Source organism: Rhipicephalus microplus, chromosome 1, assembly GCF_043290135.1.
Source record: "Rhipicephalus microplus isolate Deutch F79 chromosome 1, USDA_Rmic, whole genome shotgun sequence".
In the NCBI taxonomy this organism is placed as follows: Eukaryota; Metazoa; Arthropoda; class Arachnida; order Ixodida; family Ixodidae; genus Rhipicephalus; species Rhipicephalus microplus.
In genome coordinates this window covers 221,357,993-221,379,611 of record NC_134700.1, presented here as the reverse complement: position 1 = coordinate 221,379,611, position 21,619 = coordinate 221,357,993, and the positions used below count along the sequence as shown (strand labels likewise).

At 43.6% G+C, this 21,619-nt stretch overlaps 1 protein-coding gene across 3 annotated transcripts in view; it reads left to right on the top strand.

Moving 5' to 3' along the window:
- Window positions 1-21,619, top strand: part of LOC119159627 (zinc finger MYND domain-containing protein 11) — a 91,794-nt gene that overhangs the window by 54,612 nt on the left and 15,563 nt on the right. Inside the window, exons 1-10 of one of the 3 annotated variants that reach the window (XM_037412440.2) lie at window positions 970-1,128; window positions 2,854-2,954; window positions 3,654-3,839; window positions 5,053-5,199; window positions 5,898-5,984; window positions 9,495-9,533; window positions 13,034-13,217; window positions 13,895-14,150; window positions 16,061-16,433; window positions 17,502-17,597. In XM_037412440.2, coding sequence (XP_037268337.2) covers window positions 1,077-1,128; window positions 2,854-2,954; window positions 3,654-3,839; window positions 5,053-5,199; window positions 5,898-5,984; window positions 9,495-9,533; window positions 13,034-13,217; window positions 13,895-14,150; window positions 16,061-16,433; window positions 17,502-17,597 — 1,521 coding nt within the window. In that variant the 5' untranslated portion in view covers window positions 970-1,076. Of the gene's footprint in view, window positions 1-969; window positions 1,129-2,853; window positions 2,955-3,653; window positions 3,840-5,052; window positions 5,200-5,897; window positions 5,985-9,494; window positions 9,534-13,033; window positions 13,218-13,894; window positions 14,151-16,060; window positions 16,434-17,501; window positions 17,598-21,619 lie in introns of those variants that run through there. The other 2 variants (XM_037412442.2, XM_037412441.2) reach the window with 2 other exon arrangements.

Genomic DNA, 21,619 nt, shown 5'->3' with positions numbered 1-21,619 from the left:
CACATATCATCATAGGACATTCTCTTCAGCTCGGATGCGTTTGTGCAGTGTTTGTCGTATAGAACAGTGCATAAAATATGCCACTGTCGCGCCTGTTGCCATGCCGTTCTGTGCTCGGCGGTGCAGTAAGAAACGTGACAGAAACTTACCCGTGTATGCAACCGATTTCTTGTGGCGCAATTTTGTGAGCGCCGAAAACTTACCTTTCGCTCGTGCGTGATTGGTCAGCATTCTGCAGTTATCTAACAAATGCGCGAGTCACACCAATCGCACCGGGTCCAGTTGAAGGTTTGCTTCTAGATCTGGCTAGTTGTATATTATCGGAGTTTCCACATTCCATCTTCCATAGTGTTTAAGGGGAAGGCGAGTGCCAGTGCCGTGAATGTGTGTGTGTGTGTGGGGGGGGGGGGGTATCTTGACACGTGATCGGGCACGTGTGCCGTTTGCACTCTTCGCATGAGAACCTGAGCCGAGTGACAACGAGAGCGGAAACAAGCTACGTTGGTAGTGTGCGCCTGTTCTCGTCTGTTTCTTTTTGTGCTCCCACCTATAGTCGGGTACAACTTGAGAAGGCAGCGGCGTTTTCCCCTTAAAGGCGGATGTACACGAGCCTGCCTCCACCAATAGACGCGCACTTCAGGTGATGTCATGCGCCGGACCACACTCTAGCCGCTGCACCAGCCGACGAAGAACATGCCTAACATATAGTTGCGCACTCACGATAGTTCCTATTTCAAAGCACCAACTCGCCCAACAGTCAACTCTTTTGAAGCTACGACTCGGTGACCACGCTGTGGTCGTTGCACCCGTGTCATTTTCCCTCTGTCGATCACTATACATCGCAGTGGCATTACTGCTACTACTACGCGTATCACGTCGAGCGTTTCCATCCAGCGAGATCTTCAGCTTGATGCCGTTGACGTCATCGGGACAGTTATCTGTGATAGCCGAGCGGAGCCGAAGCCGATCCATCGCAGTTGGCGCCAAAGCGCCGAACACCCGTGGGCGCCAACATTTTCCCCGAGGTATTCGTCAGCGTAGCTCCACGTTTATCTTCGGTCCGACTTGGGTTAACCATGGGGCAAATGATGCCGTCGCCACATCCGGGTGCCTGTCGACGCTCTCAAGGTGACGATACGTTCGTAGTTTTCGTTCACGCGCTGCTCTGAGGTTAGCGAAACAAGAATGCGAAACCGCGAGAAAGCGACTGTGGTGGTGGTAGTGGTTAGAAGAGGAGAAAGGCACCTGATTTCTGCAGCCCGGTCGGGAGCACGGCGCAGTGCCTAAAAAAAAAAAAAAAAACGACTGTTAGTCACCCGTTTGTGTCCTGACAATAGGGCCCTTCGAGTTATGGAACTACGGTACGCAAATACTGTATGGTAATGGTCTTACCGTACAGCTCGCCCTTTCTGGTCGTTGGCCTTATACCAGTGAAGGCATCCCGATAACACCAAAGCTCTTTCCGAAATTGCTGTGGGGTTGTCACGCCTGTCAGCCTTCGCATTGTTCACGAGGAACCTGTCGCCCGGGGGACCCACTGTCCCTGGAAAAAAGCGCTACCGGGGACCCACTGTCCCTGGAAAGAAGCGCTATCGAACTGTTTTACCGTATTTGCGTACCATATTTTCGTAACTTGCCGATGGACTTTTTTTTTTTGTGTTTGCCATGACGCGTTTCGATGAACCGTGCTCGCTTGAGTCCCGCGGGGTAGGCTTCCTGTTTTCACGCTGGCAGCACCCGGGTGACGTCGCCGTGGGATAGGGTCTGCACGCCTACACATTCACCAAGAGAGGCGCACAGTGTAAATACCTCATCCTTGGGGTGACAATTTGAGTTACATTATGTGTGGTTAACTTAAACCATTTACCTACATGTCTGGAACAAAATGCAGCTGCTAATTGGAAATAAAGTATGCCACCAGGGCTTGTGCCCCCCTCCCTCCTCTGCCCATTGCTTTTCTTTTAATACTGGGGGGGAGGCGGAGCGCATCTTAGCACCCAGTTAACTGATCTCTCTGTTAATACACCAAGCTCGGCGATTAATAGTGCTCTCTTACACTGGTCGCTCGCTTAAATTGTGAAAGGGTCATGAAAGCTTCATATCTTTAAGTTTTTCAATTACCAGTAGGCTATCTTGTCTGAAATTCATACTGTAGACATAACAAAGAGAAATTTTAGTTTTAATGTGCCAGAACTCCTGCAATATTGGAATGTGCACAACTGTTCATCTTGAGCAGATTTCCCGTAGTGGTAGTAAATGACAGAATAATAAAAGGCCATATTTGTTACTCATTCTGCTGAAGATGGCTTAACAACTAGCCCACATTTCATCTCTCGTTAACTGTTCAGTTTTGCCTTAATGACCAAGTAAAGTGGGGCATTTGCACATAAAGCACCAGCTCTGCTGTACTGTGACTGTTCCGATAAATTTGTTTACCTGGTAATTATGGGATTTGAAAAGAGTGTGTCCAGGATATTATTTTAGTAGTCAATCTATACTGCTGGTCTGCCTGCCTGCGCATTGTATGGATAAATTACTTGTACACGACACTGCAAAAGACTTTCAGTGTGCTTACATGAAGTCGTCACACCGTGTGACCATACCCGCTTGCACCCTGCAGGCCAAAACACCTGTATAAGATGCAGTGGTGTTATGAAATTCATTGGGACAATTGAGGTTCACAATTGTAAAACGGACTTTTCAGGGTTTCATCATGAGAATTTACATATCAGAACTACATTACATGTGGCCTTCCGGTCCAACACTTTTGGCTTGTTATTCGCCTTACCACATAGTGTGTGCCAGTGTTTTGCATTGTGCAAACGTGCTTGTCTCTTGTCCTCTTGATTGCAGAATTGGGCCCAAACATGGCCAGCTGCAAGCGCCGGCTGTCATGCCCGCAGACGGTGCAGCACCTGTGGGACGCCATAGACTCTATACGGCAGCAGAAGCAGGTAAGTGACCCTCCCTACGGCATTAGCAGAGGCCTCCAATACTTTGCTTTGTGGAAGATGAGGGAGCGCCTTGCATGAAGGGAGATTTTTTCAAGATGAGGGTGATGATTTATACCAACTCGTGGGTTTCATTTCACTACTCCAATGATGAGAAAATGACCGTCATCATTCTCGGCCTGTTTCAGTTTTCTGAAGGATGAAGGCTCCCTCCCAGTGATTTCCGTTTTACCCTACTTTATTCGAGCAGATTCTATTTTATTCCTATGAACGTCTTTATTTCATCACTCTGTTCAATTCTCTGCCTTTCCTTGACTGTGTTTGCCATGCTTTGATAACCATTTTGTTGCTCTTACTAGTTTTTTGTTATACGCATTACATGGTAAACCCAGGTCCATTTGTTTTGATGTAAACTAGGACATCTGCAACCCCTGTTTGAATGACCAAGCACCTTCATTTAAAGGTATTGGTGCATATGATAAGGTTGTAAGTGTTCAAATTCATACAGAACATTCTTTTATGCCACTATTCAATTTATGATCGTGCCATTCACTGTAGTATTCAAAGAATAAATTTTAGCTATGAACGGGTTTTGTGTTTCACCTCAGGGTCCCTTGAAGTACCAGTGGCTGTTGTTGCATTCTAATGACACTGAACAATGTATGCAGCAGTGCTTACACTTTTTCCAATGCTGGGGCCCAGGTGAGCAACTTGGACCGTGTGGCAAATTACATGCGCCGCAAGCACCAGCTGAGTGAAGCTGACACAGAACGCCAGCTTGGTTTCGCCGTAAGAGATGGCCTGGTGGTCTCCAAGAAGAAGGTTGGCTCCAAAGGTTCTAAAGTGGGCGTTGAGCAGGAGGCCTTCCAGCTCCCTAATGAACCTGCGGTGTGTTTACTTATCACATTTTTTGCATGCATACACACTTTGCAGCTTCTCCATAAAAGTATACCGCATCATTGCAAACATCCTTGTTTGGCTAAAGAAGCTGCTTAGTATTGTCATCATGGTAGCCTAGAGCTAGGGTGTTCCATACTGAACACGAGGCCCTGGGTTCAGTTTTCTGCTACGGCAGCTGTCTTTTAATGAGGGTAAAATGCAAAAATGTCCGTGCACTTGAACATACATTCACATTTAAGAAGCCCAGGTAGTTGGATATACTACACTGTGCTTTACACTGTGGCATGTCTCATCCTACATACATTGAAGAGTGCACACCAACGTTGTTCCATGTGCAGCTTGATCACACATCGCTCTTTCACTATAGAATTTGCGACACATTTAGGACAGTGTCATCACAAGTTGGCATGTATTGTGCCTAGCAGCAACTTCGTAACAATGCTTACCTGGTTAAACAATATTTCAGGCAAAAAAAAAGTGTGAGGTTTCCTTTCTGAGGTTCACATAAATATTTGCAGACAGCTTGAAATATAACATTTTCATTGGTCTATATTGACTGCAAGAACATTCTATGACATCTGACTGAAAACAAGATGAATAGTGAAATTTTCTTCATGATCAAATCAAATTAGCCTAGTAAAAGTGTACATATTAGTGCTTAAAGTACTTATCTGTATTATTGGCAATGAAGGCGTTCACGTTGCATAGGATGTAGTTAGTAATAAGAATCTGGAATAAAGGAAGCAGTTGGGTGAACACTCGAGTCACGAGAGTACCTCATGACTACCAAATATGATATTCACATGCATTAAAAGTTTACTTTTATTGTTAGCTATGTAATCGAAACAACTGAATCACTCTACTTCACTCTGCATTTTACCCCTAGTATGTCATTGTGCCATCTTATGATGACTCTTAAAAGGCTAGGAGGCACCATTTCGATTTCACTGTCAATGAATAATGTGTTGATATGTAGAAGCTACTAGTTTACATAGTTTACCCCAAACGACGTTGCATATATAATGGCTAAATAAACGTTTAGTTATCGTTTTTCTTGGCTGTAGCCCTGAAATCTAATCGTGCACACAACAATTGAAATTGGCTTCATAAGGCCATGAAAGTTTTCAGAAAGCAAACTTAGTGTGTGCTGCCCCTCTTGCACTGTGATAACAAGGTATTGCATTCTTTGACCTCTTCATAGGAGAGGGATGGCCACGACTGGTACTGCTTTGAGTGCCACAGAGGTGGCGAAGTGCTTCTGTGTAGCACGTGTCACCGAGTGTACCATGTGGTGTGTGTCAAGGAAGACCTCTCCAATGAAGACAAGTTCGTTTGCACAGTCTGCTGCGTGAGTGTCGAACTTTTTGTTCACTGAAACCTCGATATAACGATACCGGATATAATGAAATATTGGTTATGACGAAGTATGTGAAAAATAGTCTTGCAATATGTATAGTGTTTAAAATAAACTTGTATAACGAAGTTTTGGATATAACAAACCTGCTTTCGTGTAAGATGCAACTTTTTTATAATGAGGTTTGAGAGTAACCTTTTTAACCGAGAGGAGGGCCCTTCCCTCTGGGCTGTTTGCACAGGAGTACAAAAGCTTCACAGCTTCGGCCTTGCATTTTTTGGGGGTCATGCATGTTAACAGCCCAGGGGGGCTTAAGACGCCCCCAGCAAGCCTTCGTTGACAAGGTGTATAGCACATGGGTTGCATGCTGAAGCGTCAATTTTCAGGTTGTCAGCTGAGGTCATTTCATTCATCTGCTGAAAATGTGCAAAAAGTTACTTTGCGGGATCTCTCAGTGAACATGGACAAATGAATGGAGCAGCTGATGTGCTGTGTTGCGGAACACAGCACATCAGCTTGCTGCATATTGTATGGCCTTTATAGCTTCCTTAATTTGCTGTCACACAGGTTTAGCGAGTTGCATAAGCGTCGGTGTGCGTGCCTATTCCAACTTTGACTAAAGAAATACCTCGGTTGTTACTGCTTTGCTGCCGAGCAAACAACAATTTTGGATGACCTTTTCTTTGCCACAGCAACTGAAGGAACGGGAGCAACTGAAGCTAAAAGTGGATGACATGAACCTCCTCCTCAGCTACACATGTCTGCGGCTGAAAGACAAGGTGGGGCGATCACTGGCCTTTCTTTTTGCAGAAGATGGAGAATCCTGCATGCATTCATCTTCCTTTAAAGTATTTTTTTTTTTCTGTAGGAAAGGGTTTTGTTTGTTTTCCCTCATGGCATGTGCTTTGTAACCCCCCAGGAATGCTAGCCTGCAGGGCATTTTGCCTTGAACTGAGTGTTATGACCTCTGCACAAGTGTAATGTGTAAGTGCTTGAAGTTACAGGTACTGTAGATTCATGAGAGACGTTATGGCTAGATTGGGTGTAGTGGACAAAGGCTTTCTATTTCTCTAGAAATATTACCTTGACTTGAACAGCAACCACATTACATTGGTTTGAAGGGACCCTGCAACACTTTTTTAGTATTGTAGGGAAACTGTGCCAATTAATAGTCAAAGCTTCTGTGAACACGCAAGACAAACGTTATAGCGCAGCACATGTCCTGGAACTTACAATCCACAAGGTCGGCTAGAAATCTACAAGTGATGCCAATACTGAACTTTCACGGCAGTTGGCTGATTGAGCAGAACATTGTGAGCTGCATAGTCATTATGTCCCCTATGGGAGGCCACAGCGTGCCCATGCAGACGCTTGCTATCATCCTGAAAGGAAACTGTGCACTAAAGAAAAACAAAAAATATAGAAAAGAGAAAGTGCTTGAAGTTATAATGCAAGTGGGACGTAACTTCTTTCCCCTTTAATCCATGCCTAGCTTCCAGTGCAATTGTTGGGACGAGAGAAGAGGGAGAGCAATTGAAGCATGGAAAAAGTCTGAGTAACTCCGTGCGTACTTGACTGGTTTAAAAAAATTTCATAGTGGTCAATTCATGATGCAATAAACTCCTCTAACGAAGCCATTCAGTGGTTATTTGTAAAGATGTTCCAGAGCCCCTTTAATATAAACACTAGGTTAATGGTCAAAGGTTATTGGTATGCAGTTTTACCTAATTGAAGCAGCAAATGCTTTCTCTATAGTCTTTCTTAACTCAATCTTCCAATGTTTGGATGGATAGAACCCAGCGAAATCCAGTGACAATCTGACTGACTTTGCTAGTTGGGGATATCGACACCAGAAACTACTAATGCAACGATGCAAATTACTCGTGGCATAAGGGATCGGCTGGGAGAAAGGAAGGTTTGACTACGCTTCTGAAACACTTTCCCATGCCATTTTAAAGTGAAACATATCAAGTGCAGTTAAATAAGCCATTATTGGAAGACGTGTGATGCATATGATAGCAGTGACCATAAGTCACTCTTGAATATTTTTGGATAGTGAGCGTTGATTTGAATTGGCGCTTTTGAGACATTCTGCGTCATTTATGGATGTACTGTGCTGTCCACCGTGAAGGAGGCCAACCATAGTGTTTTTCATTATCCAGTATTTTTCTCCCACGAAACCTTGATTTTTTAGTGCATTCCAAAGTGGCAGGATTGTGTAAGCGGAAAGCGATAATAGCCACTGCAGAGTGTGGCGTGCACCCATACTTCCAAAGATTGCAGATAAGGGCATTATGGTGTGTTTGCAGCTGAAGATATTGATTTAACAAGCTGTAGCGAGTCTGAGGATGCTGCTTTTTCGTTGGACTTTGACTCTGAGAAAAACGATGCAAACCAGCCCCGAACATTGTTTAGCTTCATTATCTGCTTTAGGCTGACTCTGAGAAAAATGATGCAAACCAGCCCTGAACATTGTTCAGCTTCATTATCTGCTTTAGGCCATCTCGTGTTGCATTTCGGCGCCTGCCTGGCAGGGTGGAAACATATAGAAACTATTATAACTAATATAAGCATGACTAGAAAACGAAGCAGAAAACTCTTTGAAGCAGAAAACGAGTTTCCTGCAAGACATGCGACATTACTCTATTTTACATCAATGAACTGCTGTTTCACACGACACGCCCAATTGTAATGTTTAAAGCAAAACCTTTGTTGGTTAAGTCGTGCTCACTGAAAAAGTTCGAGTAATGGTGCCTATTAGACTGCTCGTTTCGTATATCTCTCCCCCCTCCTTTTTTTTAGTAAACAGAAGCGTGTCCTTACAAACTTCTCAATTTTCTCCCTCAATCTTGAAATTAGCTGTTTATATATATTGCTTCTGTAACACACATCTCGCTAGTGAAACTTCTATGTGGGAAAAGTTTATTCATTCAGCTTTTTTTTGTTAATGTATTATATAAACAAGAATATCAGGCGTAATAGTTGCTTCAGCGAAAAAATTTGTAGTGCAACCTACGAAAAACACCCATTTTTGTGGTGGTACAAAGGTCAGACCACTGTGCGTCACTGGGAAGCCATTTTTTTTGCTTTGATATTTTCATGTGGGTTATTTTTTGAAGCACAAATTTTTTTCACCTACAGATTGGCATACCGAACAGAGCAGAAATGCATTTTCAGAGCAGAAATGCAGAGCAGAGCAGAAATGCTGATGGCAGCGGCTGCGATAGGCCTGGCCTTTTCTTTTTCGGCAACGCGGTCTGTTCGCTTCACTCACTTTGCGCATTTGAACAGATGCCAGGGAGACGCCGAGCAGACGATGCGATGCAGATGAATACACATGGAGGGCCTAATCACCCCTCTTATTGGCTAAGGGGCCCCGTAGCTTTCACAGTGCTGAAGGGAACTTTTGAGATGGAGTGTAGTAAAGACAGGCACAGCGTACTAGCTTCTGCAGGGTGTTTTGTGCCAGTCATCGTCTTAACATTCTGCGAGCAAATTAATTTTGCTTTTTCTTAAGAACTGCCAATATATCTGTATTAGTACAACTGAGACAACGCCTGTTTGATGCTTAGAAAGGCTTAGTTGGAGCTTCTGATCTGGTGCCTTTTCTTTTTTCTTCCATAGACATCTGTGCAGCCTTCGCTGCTTGTCAGTAATTAGCATATGCATTTTAACAATCATACTCAAAACAGCACACCCCTTTATGGTGCACTGTTTTTTAACCAACTATATCTCTAAATCACACATGTTGCACGTAATCATGTTTGAATAATTTCATTCCATGCACACATGTACCCAGCACATGAATGTGCACAGGAGGAAAGGCAGAATGTCCAGCCAAGCAAGCAGGCTTCCTTTTGTACTTGAATTTCTATACCTTTATTTTGGCAGTGTGAAACCAGGCATAGAGCATATGCTGTTTGCCATGTATGTTTATATAGCTCATTCTGCAAGTTTTAAGCTGCGACCACATGCAACGTGTTTGCAACATATTTTTAGCACGGCATCACCTGGTACCAGTGCATCTGCTTCACCGTTCGCGATGACCGCGCAGTTAAACTTCACCGATAATTTGTTTCATATCGTTATCAATTCAAGTGGACACCTTTCATGTTCCACGTTTTGACCCTAACTGCGGTCTGTCATTGTGCGGTGTGAAACTAATGCATTGAAGCTTGGCGGTGCCGTTCTAAAAGTACTTTGCAGATGTGTTCCACGTAGTTGCCGCTTCGTTGCAAGCCTCACCGTGAGATAGCTGACATGTGCACTTTTCATGTGGAATCTGATAGATTGCCCCTCAAAGCCCTCATCTGCCACGGCAGGCCCAGGTAAAGGAACCACCTCAATCAAGCATCCTTCCCCACTTCCCCTCCTGCCATTTCTTTCGCTGTGCTAGTGCTGCTTGCTTGAACGTGGTTGCTGGCTGGAATGAATGTACTCCTTTGTTATTTTTAATTTGGGTGTTCACTCTCACCTTGTCTTCTCGCAGTTTCATTTGGTTTGCTTATACATAATCATCCTTGTGTTCTTCACATCATTACTTTATTAGTGCATGCAGTTTCTTTATTTTCAGGCCTTCATGCTGTTTTTTCTTGTTAGAGAGGAGGCACGGAGGTTACTGGTTCTCTAATTGTTGCTGGAGGAGCGGTGGCGTATATGGCACTCAGTTTTCTGTACCGATCACCAGCGTTGTGGGAGTTTGTGACGTTGAAAGGCAGGTCGCTACGCTTTGGGAAACATGGCCTAACATATGAAGGGCTTGGTACGTTTCTGCCATACGTGAGCCGTACATTATGTACAGTGAAATGTCACTGATGCATTCTTTGTTCATTCATATATTCTTCTTAGCTCATAATATTGCCTACGGCTGTGTCATAATCGAAGTGATCATCCAGTACACTCTGTGCATTCATAAAAGTCATTGAAGTAGCTTTGCTGTACTTTGTATTGGTAGAATCAATGTGACATGGCCTTTCTTCTCTAAACTGAAGTTTTGTTTTTGTCACCAGCATGGGGGGATAAATCACACAATGTTCAAATTAACCGGTGGTTGTCATGATTGCATAAAAAACTAAATAGGAAACAAGAAACTACAAAATGGTGCATGTTTTGCTTGGTGCTTAGTACAGACAATGTTAGATGATGTGCTAAATTACCCAGTATCACTGTGGAATCCTACTAAACAGAACCTCTGGAGAAATGTACGCTATTTATTTGGAAGCAGGAAGTCATGGTAGTCGCGAAATGTAGTTTGCAATTTTCGGTGCCGTGTCATAGTTTGATGAAAACACATACTGTCACTTCTGTCATTTTGATTCTATGTACAGTGTGTGTACATTGGGTGTTCTCGAGAAAAAGTTTCTTCTGGCTCAAACATTTCCTCGCTACATTATATAAATAGTCTTACAGTAACTCACTTGCATCACTTCTATTTCATGGTCACATCTATTCCACAGTGATGTGAAAGCCATCCATCCTTATGGCCAGTTTCTTGCATCTTTGTAACTTCAGTTACCTTCTGTAAATTTGGATGTGTAAATACCGGCATGAAACATAGCACACTGTGAATGGAGGTAGGTTGATGATTGAAGAAGAGAAAGATGCTGGGTTGGTGTTGTCCACTTCAATTTTATGTTTACCCTGTTGATGTCCCAGTTGAATGAAATGTGTGCCTCTTGTATTCTGTTTCTAGCATTCCCTAAGTGTGTGCACTCTCTCATGTCTCGTTGCTCAAGTGCCTCTGACTGGAAGCAAATATGCAGAAATGCTACTTGCAGCAGCGCTGACTAGCCGCACACTTAGCTCTTTCGCGCTGTGAAAATGTGTGCTTTGAGCAACACCAGCAGCTGCATTGCTTGCTTGAGCCAGAGCTTGAAAAACCCTGCTTGTGTGCCACCCAGTGTTGAAGAAAAGATGTTTGCGCTACCTGTGCTTTGAAAGGGGTGCAGAGTGGCAGCAAAGATTCAGAACACACACACACACACCCACAACCACACACAAACACAAAAACATCGAGTTTCATACAATAATACCTAGAGAGCAATCCGGCGCTGTGATCGTGTACCTCCATGGGAATTATGGGAAGTACAGGCTTCAAATTGGATAGGGTTAGCTAGCGAACTGTCTGCAGACTTGCTTCTACAGTTTGTTTGGTTTTTTGCGGAGCGTGGGTAGTGGGGTGCGGTAAAAAGCACTGAAGCAGTGCCATTGATGTTTAAAAAGGCTTAGGACCACTAGGTCTGAAGTTTGAAGCGATGTTGAAGCTTTATGAGTCGTATTTGACAGTTTAAACGTGGCATCGTTCACTCACCACTGCGCATAAATGTAGTGTCTCATTCCGACGCAGAATATTACACCGAGTTTATGTTTGTTTGCATGCGCGTCTTGGAATTTAAATTGACTGCAAAATGACGGCGAAGCTAACTAGGTGCCCTGTTATACTCCTCTAATTCAACTTCACAACAGAACGTGAGGTGCGTTAGAGGCAGACAACTTGGACAGATGCACCTGCCATCGCAGCAGAAGAAACGTTAAGTGTTTGTCAGTCAATACTGTACTGTTATTTCCTTAAATAGATAACGCATACTTTCAAGAAAGAAACAAGCACGCTTGTTTTCAAGTGTTGTAAAACGTAATTCATTAAATCTTGATGTGAAATCTGGAACGCAATGGCAGAGCAATGGATACTCCAACGATTAAATTTGCCCAGGTCTCACTTTTGCCCCCTCGTCGCGAAAACTTTTTGCAATAAAGTTTGCGTACAATGAAATGGAGCAAGTTTCAATTAAATATAAATTCATATCGCTTTGCTTTACACTTGAAAAATAAGTGTCGCGAATCTCAAGAATGCAATCCATCTGAAGCGGATCCAAAGCCTGTACTTCCCATAATTCCCATGGTTGTACAAGTGCCGCGGAAGGAGCCCACGTAGACACAAGCGCCAATTTCCCCTCTAGGCATTATTGTATGAAACTCTATGCAGAAATAGAACACACATAATTGTCTAGTCTTGTTTGCAAACTGAACTCACTACAGTAGTACTGTTGCTATGGTCTTGTGCCACCAAGTTTGATGTTTGAAAAATTCTTGCGCTCTTGAGATTTAGAAAAACGTAACGAGAACCCCAGATGCTAGAAATAATTGGCAGTCCCCAATACCTAATACTTCATTATCATGTCGTAAAGTCATTGTTTTGGCACATTATCCCCCAACATTGTAGTCTGCAAAAATCTTGAACTGCTAAGTTTTACGACCCAAGTACTTCCTTCTATTACCGTGCGCACATCCATAGATAAATGTGGTTTTATCTCTCATATGTTAGGACATGTATGGTTTATCATATGCATTTATTTTTAATTGATGTGCCTATTGCATGGCAGATGCCTCTAATTATGAACTGTCTTTCTAGAACTGTGGTTATAGTGGAAGCGTTATTGGTACATGAGTGTCACTGTGAGTTACATGTTACCCAAGCAAAAATAGAACTCTTAACACTGCAGCTAGGGTTTTGTCTGCTGCACCAGCACCAGCTTCCTTCCGAGCAGGTCATTGCTTTATGACACACCATTCAAACCTCTTAAGTGCTCAACATGACACTCGGCCAAGCCTTAGCAAAATGTACAGGGCTGGCCGAAAGTTTCCAAGGCCACTATCCTACGTATTCCTATTGTAGTGTGGCCTAGGAACTTTTGACCCCCTGTACATTTACGGTGCACTTCACCCGGCTTGCCTGCCACTCTACATTCCTCATTCTTGTTGCTGCTCGTCCTGCCCAATTGCAATGAGGAAGTACTTACGAACTCTGCTGATTTCTTGCCCCACTGCTCAGACGAAAGACCTGCATCGACTGCTGTTGTCTGAAGGGGATGCTTGGAAGCAGGGCTATCTTATCTACCAGAAAATGGACCTCATCACTATGGAAGAGAAAACGCGAAACAGCGAGTATACGAGCCTGGAGGAGTTCCATGCTGATGCCCAGACCATTGTGCACAATGTTGTCATCTTTTATGGCAGTACGTACTGTTTCTCTTTTATGTTCTTCCTGTTATCCTCTTATGTGTTGGTTTTATTTTTCTTTTTGAGAAACAGATTTATTGTAAATGCATGCTCATAGTAGATTTGAAAGGAAGGGCAAAGCATGGAAAGGGAAGGCTTTGATTTCCGTGAGTGCATGCAATTTGTATCCTTTTCATGACTACGGTTCTGTAGCTTTACCTTATGAACGTGAAAACAAAGATTTTGTTGTGAAATATTTGACTTGCCAAACATTCTTTTACAGTAGACTCCCGGTAAACGGACCTGGAGGGACCAGGACAATGTTTTATTTGACAGGAGTTCCGTTTACTAAGAGGTGAACATGGGTGCAGAATACAAGCTCGAAACTAAGCATTTAAGAGGCAATAGTTCCATTTAAGCATTAGTTCCATTTAACAGATTTCTGCTTACTGAGAGTCTACTGTAATTAGAAGTTTAGCAGAATACTTAATTAATGCTAGGGTTTTCGATGGTCAGCAATGTTGTGGCTCTGTGCTCAAACAGCTCTGTTTCATTTCATTTGCTGCCTACATGAAATCCATGACTTGCCTACGATTACTGTTTCACAGCTGCATCCCTCTCGGCTGTCTTTTCCTGATGCATGTCATCAGTCCCACCTCTCCTCAACATGCTTTATTTTCTCTTTCTCCTGCAGTACACAGTTGCATGGCCGACATGGCCCGACAGATGTTGCGAGACTGCAGCTACGATTTGAATGAAATTCGTCAGTGCAGTGCCTGTTACCGCATGTCAAATGAGAAGCGCGACAAGTACTGGTTCTGTCAGCCATGTGACCCGCCACACGATCTCGTCTTTGCCAAGCAGAAAGGTTTTCCCTACTGGCCAGCCAAGGTCATACGTGCCGACGACCACGGTTACGACGTCCGCTTCTTCGGTGGCTACCACCAGAGGTTCGTACTGCCTGGCATTCCCGCCCCGTCTCTAGATACTGAAAACTCAGTTTCCAAGGAAAACATATTACCTCTTCTCTACAGGATAAATGCTTTATGTGAAGTAAGATTTAAAAAATACTCTGACTAAAATAAAAGAAAAGGCGGTAGTTCAAGGGAAGATGGAAGAAGAATGGAAGCTCGGAAAAGATGAGAGAGGTAAAGTAATGGAGAAGAAAGGCAGGGAGGTTAGCCAAGCTTTGGCTTGGTTGGCTACTTGGGGTGCAGTGAAAGGAAAATAGTAGAAAGGAAAGAGATAGAGGAAATAGAAGACCAAAAAACAGAGGAAAAAAATTCATGAACATGGGGCGCTGCTGGAGCCAATGCTTCTACGAGCACTCTTTTTTTCATTAAGGCTGCAACAGTTGCAGCCTTGATGAATGTAAATCTACGTTGGGATCCACAACTCTCCGTGTTCTCAAATTTTTCACCTCTTTCAGATTACGATATTTATAAGACATTTTAATTTTATACTAAAGCATGTCTTTATATACAGAGACCTAAGATAATTGCTATTTCAATTTGTTAATGTTGCCAATATAGAATACAAGAGTGGCATTTTAATTTTTTCTGGCTATGTTCACATGTGGCATTCATGCCGATTGCATAAGCCATATGATCTAGTGTACTGTGATGTCGTGGAAAGTGCTAGTGTTCTATTTTTTGTGTGCTCTAGTTCTGGGCAGTAGCAATTATTATTTTTTTTCTCCCAAAGCTGTAAATGGCTACGTGAAACAAAAGCCTGTCCTTCCTGTGTATGCAAAGACTTCTTCCTCATGTGGCGTGCAGAATTTCAGCAGAACCCCGGCTGATACGTGTAAAATGTAAAAGAAAACACACTAACGACAAGCACCAATTTATATTTCTGGACAGGCATAAGAAATAATTGAGAAAGGCTTTAGTGAACAATCAGGATTAACCCGATGATAAGCACCTGGGCTGTACCTTTCAGCTTTGCGGGTAAACCAACTGTATAGAGCTCTTGGGTGGTTAATCACGCGGTAGCATTAAAAAGCTCGTTCTCATGGAAATTTCAGCGTTGATGTTGGTGTTGGCGTCGTTGGTTGCGAGCGTAAAATCTATTCCACTACCGAGAAATCGAGAAAGATGCAAATAAAATAATAAAATATTCAGCATCCAAGTGAGGATCGAACCCAGGCCATCTGCATAGCAAGCGAGTGTTCTACCAGAGAGCCACAAGATCTGTTGAAACTGCTTTGGAAAAAAAAAACACTGTGTGAATGTCACATAGTGAAGAGCGTCCCCTTAACGCATCATGTTGCATTGCAGAAGCGTAGAATCGCGCCATGCATCGAACGATAGGAATTGATCAACAAATGAATGTTTCAAAGGCCCACCCATTACAAAGCGCTCAGACACAGTTACTTATCATCAGCTGCAGAACCATCAACTAAGTGAACAGCTATGTAGGTTCACGTGTTGCCTATAGATGTGCAGTGGGCCGTTTGCTTATATGCAAAAAGAATAATTGGGGTATAGCAAGCACTTAACTGTGCTTGCAACAGGCCTTTAATAATACTTTGAAATGGTCAATGTTACACGCCCTGTTGTTCATTTGCTTGCGGAACGGTTGAGGAATGCATCGAGAACCGTAGTGGCTTACCAGTGCAGATGATGATGGGCACGAGGCCCGATTACACTGTCAGAAACTGCTCTTAAAGGGGAAGCTAAAGCATCCTCCAGTTTTTGTTCTAGGCTTAAGACAATAAAAACTCGGCTAAACTGACGTGATATAAACCTTCATTCACAGTAGAATAATGAAAAGCAAAGAATGCCATTTCAGTGCACATCCTGTTTCTTGCCATGTTGGAGCTGTCACCTACAGGGGTTTTACTGGCTTCCCGTCCCAGGGCTCTTGTCGAGAAGGGAAGCATCAAGCCAATCACGACGAGCCTGAAGGTGATTGCAGCCAAGCGTACACCCGCCCTCAACAAAGCTCTGGATGAGCTGCGCAGGCACCAGCAGCTCCTCGAGCAGCAGCGGAGAGGCAGCAGCGGCCGCCCAAGTGAGGGCACAACGGCGACCGGTGTTCCGCGAAAGAGGGGCCGACCTCCACGTGTTGTGCAGCCTTCTCTGCCTCCTCCGCCTGCCACCACTCGTTCGGCTTCTGGTGATGAGGAGGAAGAGGACGACAATAATGACGAGGAGCAGGAGGAGTCTGAGGAGTCTTCTGAGGAGGAAACACCGTCTTCGTCCTTGCCCACAAAGAGGCTTCGGCTGAAGGTTAGCTGGTCACTTGTTATTGGGTCTGTGTTCAGCAGAGCCTAAGGAGCATATTCACTAACGAACCAGGCCTTACATCACGTTTTCCTCATGTTTTTGTACTCACTACGTGCATCATAAGGGCACAAAAATAGTAACAGGGTAAAGATATCAACAAGATCAATAAAAGAAATTAACAAGAAAGACATCAACAAGATTGATTCAAAAATACTGGCCTACATTGTTCATAAAGCACAATAAAAGCTTAAATTCGATAAGGAAAACTCCAGGTAAGCATGAGGTTGGTTTGTGAATACAGGCTTAAAGGGGCCCTGAAACACTTTTTTTTAGTAACCATGGGATTAGTTCACTGGAAAAGCGTATTGGCTCACAAATTCAACGCCGCAAAATTTTTAAGAATCTGTCCAGTACAAGCGGAGTTGCAAAGATTTGTCACAGGCTGTAATCGCATTCTCTCTTCTCTCGTACCGACGAAAGCACTGGAAGCTAAGCAGGGAGGGATGGGAGGGGCAAACAAAAAAATGTCACTCGTGCCTCGTTACCTTGAGCACTTTTTTCTTTTCTTCGAATACGCGGCTTTTCCAGTGCGATCGCGCACGCACGAACTAGTGATGGCCTCTTGCGGTGATCCCTGTAACAACCGAGTGCGCCATGTTCAAATCGGCCAATGACTGATAGATGGGCTTACTATGAGTGATTTTTGGGCTTAATCCGTGATTTGTAGGGAGAAGATAAAGCAATCTTTAGCTGACTTTGATCATTTATTGTTAATTCCAGGCCGCGTGCTGTGCTATAGCATTTGACTCACGTGTTCTCGGAAGCTTCTACTACCGATTGGCAGCGTTTTCTGACCATGTTTGAAAAGTGTTGCAGGTTCCCTTTAGTCCAGTCACCCTGTGTCCTCAAAAGCCAGGTGAAAAGGACTGACATCCAATATTTATAATTGTTTACTTTAGGGTTATAATTGTTTTCTTTAGGGTTCTTTGTGAGCTAGGCATGTGTCAGAGCAGTTTCAATGTGCCAACATAGTGAGGCCACTGTTGAGCAATGGCAAGCTTTTCCTTCTAGGAGGAATCGTCATCAGAGGACCACAATGTCGTATCATCATCCTGTCAAGAATCGCCCAGCAGTAGGGTTTCCACATCAACGCAAACACACCGAAAGGTATGTTTTACAGCCTGCTTCATAAAATGACCCAGATGAGGTCATGGAGGTTATGATTTCTGCATTGATTGCACAGGCATATTAAAAATTGGGCGCGAAGCCATACCGTGGTGCCATCATGTAGAGGCATCCCTGTGACGTGCGTAGTTGGATTTCTCTGCCTGCCGCGCGCGCAGCCCGCAGCGGCTTTCGCGTCTCCTTTTTTTATTATTATTCTCATAGTACTCCACTCAGCAAAATCAGTAAAATACTGCTGGAGCTCTTCTGTGACTTCACGAAGTGCTAAATAACTGCCCCGGAAAAGCGTCGCGCTTCTCATAATGCCTGACTGCCAGCGTCGTCTGCTATGGCCACCAAAATGAAAACCACGGGGGCCGAGGGCGCTGGTTCTGTAAAAGCTAACGGCTCATTCAGTGCCGAATCGAAGCAGCAATTGGATAATAATGGTGAATAAACTTATCTTTGCTGCAAGAAACGCACTCATCCACTCTATTTCATTCATTGTACGTTTTCATCTAAAGACTGGCCGCAGTTGACATGACAAGCTTGGGCAAATTTACCTTTTTGTTTAGGGCACACAGTCCCACGAAGCACAGTGCAAGTTGATTCCCTGCTTTGTGGGAAGCAGGACAGCATTTTTACAGCCGCAACCTTTCTGTTATGATTGTGGGCAAACGTGAGAATCATGCACGTGCGTGCCTCATTCATAGCTGTAACTTTTCTCTGCTGCACGACTATAATATTTATTGTGCAAAATTTTTACGGTGGTCACTCGTTGCACATTCGATTGCCATCAATCCACACATGGGTGAAAACAAATTACGAATGGTTGGTTCAGTTCCAGAGCTTCTGCCAAGGGGTAAATTGTGACAACAAAAAATGCGATCAGCCAGCCGTATCGTTTTGCGCCCTTGAATGATCCTTCCGCGAGGTCTAGCATAGTGTGATCTAAATAGAAATTTCATGTTTTAGTGAAATCGCCGATGTTCGTTTTTCTTGAGAGCTTCATTTATAAGCTGTGTGATATTGCACGGCAGCTCAGAAGATGAATCAGTTTTCTAAGCAGACCACGTTTTTGCCTGTAGATCAAAACAACATTCGGAGGAAGTGCCAGTGCCTATGGGCCCGTTCTGCAGACTTCATCTATAAGCGAGGAACCCTGTGAGCTGAAGTCGCAGATGGCAGGGGCGTTAGCGGCCTTTTTTTTTTGGTGGTGGTGCCATCTTGATTGAATATGGGCCTGGGAAGGCAGATGTGATAGACCGTTATTTCATGTGCTATACACCATGAGAAAAACGAGGGGGGGGGGGGGGGGGGGCTCGGGCTTGGTGTGCCACTTTCTGGCTACGCTACTGGCGGATGGAAATCTGTGTGTTCGGCCACACACATAAAGACGGATAGCCGGGGAAGAGGGCGGGTGGGGAGGAGGGAGGGGCCCAGATCGTGGTTACGTTACATTGGTGAGAGAAAAAAGCTTTAGCAAAGGCTGGAGTGGTACATGTACGATGTAACAAAAAAAAAAAAAAAGGTTTCATCCAATGCACTGGCCAGACACACCAAAGCAACTGGCCGCAAAATAGACCAGAATAGTGTAAAATTAGCGAAAATAAAGGGGAAAGAACTGAACTTCCAGGCTATATCTTGACCCTCTGACAATTCAGACAACGGCGCACTTTCTTGAATGTATAATGACGACAACTGCCCCCACATGTACACACCTACATCCTACTTTAAAATAGGCATAATCAAACTGTTTTCCTCTTCATTTTTTGTTGGGAACGAGGTTCCTGTGCAAAAACTGAAACATTCCGCTTTTATGTGAGCATTCGTGGTCGGTGCCCATAGGCTGCTCGAAATAACCACTACAAAAGAGAAAGAGAGGGGTCACAGTGGCACAGCCAGCGGCCGTGACAGTACCCTCACGTACGTAGCGCACTGTCGCACGCCGCCAGTGACATTTACTGCAACTTTTCCGATTGTGTAGTCTGCAGAAGTCTGCACATATGAAGCCAGAGCAAAACAGCGCTGTTAAAGAATGAAAACACCGCAAAGTCACGATAAAGATAACGCATCCAACCACCAGCCTTCCTTCGCCAGAGCGAGGCGAGATGACGCAATCCAACCATGCACGTCACAGCGATTGCAGGGCTCGCTCTTCCAGTGGTGGGCCTCGCGCTCAATAGGAGAACGCAGGTGGCTGTATAGGTCAGCAAATCAAAGTGGAACTCACTCATGAAATATATTTTGCCCTTTGAACTCACTCTGACACTGACTCTCCAAATATTTTCTGAGCAGGACTCGCACTCACAAAAAGTTTCTTCAACCGGACTCACTCGTACTCAAAACTCGCCAAAATTTTACTCACCATGACTCGCTCAGCTCAGACTTGTACTCACGGTTTGATATGAGGCCGAGTCCGAGTGAATGGACTCGCGAGTGAGTTCGCCGAACTATGGCTGGCTTCGCTATAAAGCAGTTGATGTTCTGTTGATGTCATAATGATAAAAAAAAATAAAAAAAAAGTGCATGCATAAAGGTCTCCTTGATTTTACGGGGTGATGTACGCACCAACGATTCAGTCTTCAACTGCACCTTTACTGAAATGCAATGCACGATGCTGTGAAACCTTTGCGTCTTCATTCCATATTTCTGCTGTGGTTAAACTATGGTTGAATAAAGAAGTGCCTATGCAAATGCTAGCACATTATTCATTTGTTCATGTTTGCTAATTAAGCACCGCCTAGAGATGGAGAACAAAGCAAGTGAACAGGTATTATTTATTATTTATTAAATAAGCAAGTGAACAGGCATTATTTATTACCTATGCCACTGGGCCTAGGTAATAAATAATGTTAATGCTTCATCAACTTGGTTACCAGCTGTCTACCACAAACAAGCAACGTACATCATGACAAACTGCATAGTAGATTTTTTGTGTGTGTTCTTAACGCTTTTTTTTAATCAAACATTACTGCATAGAAATCGACATGACTGTGGCGCCTGGATGGGTATTTTCTCTGCTTGTGCGAATAGTAAAATTTTAGGTTCGAAGTGCATTCGAAGCAAATATTGATTTTTTCAAGTAACTTTTTTAGTGAACTGGAATTCTGTATGTCACACATTATGAAGAAAAATGAAAATATTTGTCATGACCCAACTAATCTTTGCAATACACATATTTTTTAATTGAAACAAGACATGCACAAATGTCATTCTTTGGTTCAGTGGGAAGTGGAAGCAACTTTGAATACATGGTAGCAGGGTTTGACTTTCGGTTGAATGCAAGAGATAATCTGTAAGACACGTTAAGCTTTAATATGTGGTATATTTAGAGGTGATAAGCTGGTGTAACAAGCTTCTAAACTTAAAAACTGCTGAGTTGATGTGAGGTATTCTTATACTTAAATTTGCAAATTGATGAGTTATTTGGGGCTTCACGATAGTGTGTATTTATTCTCTTTGTGTAAGTGTATTCAAAGTAAAGCATGCTTTCACTGAAGTGAAACCAGCTTTAGCGGAGGCTATAAGAGGGATAATATACAGTAAAACCAAGTCACTGGGGCCGCGAGAAAGCTTTGAATTAAGCGGGTTTTTGAATTGACAGAACATGCAAGTGGGATGCAAGGAACTTGGAACTATTCAAAGTAACCAGAACTATTTAAAGTAACCAAATCATGTTTTTCAGTAATACCTTGTCTTTATTTTGCCACGAACATGGAAGAACAGTGGGCCTCGCTGCAGCCACAAAAAAATAAAAATAAAACGCGGTCGTGATCGGCTGAAATGTGCGCCCGCAGAAAACAAGACATCTTCACTGCAACACAGTTGTGACATGCGAGCAGCTTGTCGCCTGCTCCTTGCTCTATCAGCACGTCATGATGGGACCATTTGCACATTCGTTCTATTATAATTATAAATTTTATAATGGCCAGTATGATGAAGCTCACGATGTGTTTTAGCTGGAAAGAATGATCTTTGAAACTTTTGAACTTAGTTTTCGAAGTAGGTGTTGCTGGCAAGAA